This window comes from Phoca vitulina, unplaced genomic scaffold, assembly GCF_004348235.1.
Source record: "Phoca vitulina isolate PV1807 unplaced genomic scaffold, GSC_HSeal_1.0 scaffold95, whole genome shotgun sequence".
NCBI lineage: Eukaryota > Metazoa > Chordata > Mammalia > Carnivora > Phocidae > Phoca > Phoca vitulina.
The window spans coordinates 579,132-583,890 of NW_022589798.1; the positions used below are offsets into that span (position 1 = coordinate 579,132).

Here is a 4,759-nt window from a genome sequence, read left to right on the forward strand (position 1 = left end):
AGCAGAAAGTCCTGACATTTCCTTTGAAGACGTAGTTTTACTTAACCATCATGCACTTTACAAAATAACTTGTTCTTTCAAAATCAGAGTGGCAAGTGCCCCTTCTGAACCACATCCATCATCCAGAACTCTGAGTTCAATAAGGAAACAGATCCGCTCCGTTTGACCACTCTATTCTTCTAGTTGCCCAATTCTGTGGCTAACGCAATTACGCAAACCTAAAAAAGTTAGATTTTCTGAAAGTGGACGGAACGCAACAATCTCATGAATATCAATCTCTTGTCATTTGCCAAAAGTGCAAACTGGCGCAAAATTCAGACATCTTTTCATTTATGAAAGGGTTCCTCAGATCAGATATTGGATCCTTACACTGAGATTTTCAGATGGAAAAAGCCTCTGGGGAATCTGAAACATGACACAGAGAGGCTTCAGGTAAACTTAGACATGAAGCCAGAAGTAAAACCTTAAGTTTCCACTGAGCCCAAGGAGTTTTTTTTTTCTTTTACCTCCAAAAGGGCAGAGAATACACCCAAACTCTTTTAAAAGTGGCCACTGGAGTCTATTTCTAGAACAGCTATATCAACTAGCTTGGCTGATGGATTTCTTTTTTTTTTTTAGAGATTTTATTTATCTGAGAGAGAGAGAGAGAGAGAGCATGAGGGGGGGGGAGGGTCAGAGGGAGAAGCAGACTCCCCGCCGAGCAGGGAGCCTGATGTAGGACTCAATCCTGGGACTCCAGGATCATGACCTGAGCCGAAGGCAGTCGTTTAACCAACTGAGCCACCCAGGCGCCCGGCTGATGGATTTCTACAGCCAAGATAATGAAGTTAGGCAGGAAAAAGTACAACCCAGGTATTTCGTGCGTTTTGGTTTGGTTTTGTTTTTATTCAGTACCCACAGAGAAGGTCTATGAAAAAGGAAGAGTGCATTAACTCCATTGGGCTAATTTCCTGATCGTAACATTTCCACCCACATAGAGTGTCCTAAAAGTCTTAGAACAGTTGTAAGCTTTAATAACCTCAGGTGTATAAATGCAGCAACCTTGCAAGAAACATTCACCATGTGAAGGTTTGCTTGCCTATAGTCTATATTCTTCTTTAGTTTTGTGAACTTTGATAATACTTTCTAAGGTTTTTTGTTGTTGTTGTTTGTTTCAGTAACTATGTTTGAAGATGGCATCAGCAACTGTTTTTGAGGTATTAGAGCTGAAAACTGCACTAAGACTTTTCGGAGTACCCTTTATATGATCCTGTCTGAGTCCTTGTCCTAACTCATTTTACCCACGACTGACATTTAAACTCCAGAATGGGTTAAATTGTTTTCCTAGGAGTTCTCTTCTTTTCTTGCAACACCCTCAGAGCAAAGCTGGTTGAATGTTTCTCAGGCTCAGTTTCTTACAGCTTTCTCACTCACACATCACTGGAGAGGTGATTAGTTTTGTAAAAAGTACAGAGACTCCCAGTTCTCAGACTCTTGTGTTACAGCAATAAATCTCAGCTTCTAAGTGTGATGTCAGTACAACTGAAAATGGTTTGAGGCTGTACTGTGAATATTTAAGTGGTCATATTTTAATAAATTTCCACACATTCATCCAGTTAAAAAAACTTGTCTTGACTTCAGGTGTTTTCTCCCCTTCTCCCTCATCAGTGTTGTCTGGGTTTTTATCTGTGACTTCTTCTGTTTTTATAAGGCTTTCATATACTTCCTGGGCTCTGGCAATTTCTTTCTGTGCATCAAAATGGACTTTTTGCCTGGTCAGGAGGGGAACGATTAAATTAAAATCATTAATTCGCTTGTTTAGTTTTCTGATGTCTTCTTGAAACTGCTCACAAACTTGGCTCCACTGTTTCTGTTCAGTTGGTGTCATTGGATTCCCAAGTTTTTTCCTTGACACTAAAATCGCCTCTCTGAGTTGATCAATGGTATCCTTTATTTCCTTTTGCATTAGGATCCATTCTGGTTGGTATCCATTATCTATCAATATTCTGTTAAGGTTGTGAGTCATGGGATCAATATACGAACAGCCAGAAAATTTTTTTAGAGGTTTTCCCTTCCCACTGAGATTGTCAAAGTCTCCTTTGGCCATTGATTCCTGAATGAGATCCTCTACTAAACGCTCTATAGCTTGAGTTATCTTTTGTTCTTTACTCTGTCTTACATCTTTAACAATCAAACTATCGACGAAATACTGGCTTTGTAGTTTCTGCTTCTGATATTCCATCACTTGCTCAGCTGCACGGTCTGCTCTAAACTGCCTATATTGCTTCTCTCGTTGACTTGGAGTTCCAAAACCAATACCTTCAAAACTTAAATAATGCCGGTGTTGGGGTGTTTTATATTTGAATTTGTCTTCTTCTTCCTCTGCTTCTTCAACTTTATTCTGTCGTGCATTTGTTTGTTCTAGCACGTGAGAAAGCACCTTCCTATAAGCTTCTTCGATCCTTATAAATGTTGCAGAATCCGCAGTACTAGAGCCACCGTCTGGATGGTATTGCTTGGCAAGCTTACGGAAAGATTCCCTGACATCATCTGCAGAGCATCCTTCATCCAGACTTAGCAGCCTATAATATTCTCTCATCTTCTTTTTGGATTTATGAGTTGACATCATTCTATTTCTAATGACACCAAGATATGGGAGCATTTTCACTCTATTAGATATCGTTGAAACATTTATCAGATGAGATCTTAAGATTTGAGCCATTGTCACATACATCGTGTTCATAATTGTACCCAGATATCTTCCTAGAGATGGTCTACAAACAGACAACAAATACAGAGTGAAGAAAGCTGTATTATCAGCAAATCTCGTATTTTCAGCAGTAAGGAAATTACAGGTACAATAAGGGGCAGTTCTTTCTAATGCTGCTGCCAAATGCTTATAGCTATACTTCACTTTTGTTAGCAGAAAAATGGAAGTTGATGATGCTTAGTATTAACATATTGTGATATAATCTGGATTCTACTCCTCACTAACCAACCACAGAATTTCAGAGCTGGTAGGTTCTTAGAGATCTAATCCAATCTTATCATTTTAAGAGAAAATGTCGGCCCAGAAGGTTAACCAACATAACCCAGTCACACAGCAAGGTGTAAGGAAAATGGTCAGGTTTAGGGTACAATAAGGTCTTGCTTAATTCTCTGTATCCCTAGCAGATTATAAACTTCATCACCTCCACTCCATCTTAGTGTAATACTGTCTTCATCATCTCAAGGAGTCTTCTCATGAGACTTATCACACATGAAACAGAGAACACGAGCAAGTATGTACCTACTCTGACACTAAATTGAATAGAATCAAGGGTCCAAAAGACTTGAAGCTCCCCACCTAATCAAGAAGGAGCTGTTTGCTACGTGCTAGAAAACCAAGATGAAAGGTGGGCCCTCCCGACACGTTATTAAAAAAAAATAAAATAAAACGCATGGTTTAGCAGAAGAGGACAACTTACACCGAGATAATGGCGATGAAATGCCAGAAGTGGTTTAAGTGCAAGTGGGACTTTGATGTACAAACGCTAAAACTGAGCTCCTGGGGACCCCAATTTTCTGGACAGTTGGGGTCAACGGCTTTAGAGTTGGGATGGTGGTGGCTGAGCCCACGGTGGCCATTGCGCGGCAGCGGTCAGTCCTGACGCGGGACACGCCTCGCCCCGTCCCCTACTCACCTCCACAGCCTTGGGGAAGGGGCTTAGCGGCTCCCGCCCCCATGCTGCGCCTCTGCGCATGCGTGCGCGGTCTGCCCTTCGCTCTCTGCCGTCTCGCTGCGGCCCAGGGGGCGTGTCTCCGCCGGACTAAACCATCTGTCGGCTTGCCCTGAGGGGACCACAGTGGGGACGGAGGACAGAATCGGACCTAATCGGGACAGAGGTCCTACTTTAACAGGAAACCCAAGAACATCGCCTAAAACGAACTCTACCGTGGGGACACAGACAGGACAATTCGGAAGGCTCCGCCCCGCCTCGGGGCGATCCGCTCCGCCCCCGCTCCCACCTGCCCCGAGGGGGTGGTCCGGCCGATTGGGGTTGTGGGAGGTGTATTTCGCAGGGAAGTGCGGCGCGCTGCGGCCTTCGCAGTGCGCGTGCGCCTTCCCGGAAGGAGGCGGGGGTGGCGGAAATGTGGCGGTGGCCTGCAACGGGGGCGGGCAGAATCCAATGCAGAGTGTGGTGAGTGTAGGTTGGGACCCTTGAAGTCGCAGTGGTTCGGGGGCGACGGCCCTCGGTAACCTGCTTTTGAGAAGGGACGACGAGGTCGTTTCCCCGAACAGGTCTGAACAGCCTCTTCCGGGTCTGCAGATGGGGCACCAGCGAAGAGACTTGAAAGTTCTACCCAACCCAGAAAGATCTAGCTAACCCAGGCTAGAATTAATTCGTTAATTCAGCAAGTACTTGCTGAGCAGCTCGCTTAGCCAGGCGTTGGTAGGTAGGGGGTGAGGACAGTTGAGCTCCAAATCAAAACAGGGGTCTCCTGGCTTTTAAGCTCAGCCTCGGTCATGGGGATTTCCTGTTTCCCCCTCTTGAACGGGGAGGTAATTTTTTAAAAAAGAAAAATAGAAAAAGGCAGAAAATTGCTTTTCTCTGTGTCTATCAGTAAAATAAGGGTACCAGTAAATGGTAAATGTATATTTAGCACTTACTTTTTGCCAGCTACTGTGCTAAGTGCTTTATGTATAGTCTCTTAATCCTTACAACAGCCCTATGAAATAAAATATAGTTATCTTCCTCATTTACATATGATGAAATAACAATTGCATGAAATGCACTGA

The 4,759-nt window shown here is 43.7% G+C and overlaps 1 protein-coding gene across 2 annotated transcripts; it reads right to left on the reverse strand.

Moving 5' to 3' along the window:
- Positions 1-749: 749 nt before the first annotated feature.
- DNAJC28 (DnaJ heat shock protein family (Hsp40) member C28) lies at positions 750-3,944 on the reverse strand. 2 transcript variants are annotated; one of them, XM_032396941.1, is made up of 2 exons: positions 3,663-3,944; positions 750-2,753 (listed from the first exon to the last, which is right to left on the reverse strand). In XM_032396941.1, the coding sequence occupies exon 2, from the start codon at positions 2,720-2,722 to the stop codon at positions 1,562-1,564; it is 1,161 nt and encodes a 386-aa protein (XP_032252832.1). In that variant the 5' UTR covers positions 2,723-2,753; positions 3,663-3,944; the 3' UTR covers positions 750-1,561. The 2 variants fall into 2 exon arrangements, with proteins under 2 accessions (XP_032252832.1, XP_032252831.1); XM_032396940.1 differs by having other exon boundaries at positions 3,447-3,944.
- Between the last annotated feature and the right edge of the window lie 815 nt (positions 3,945-4,759).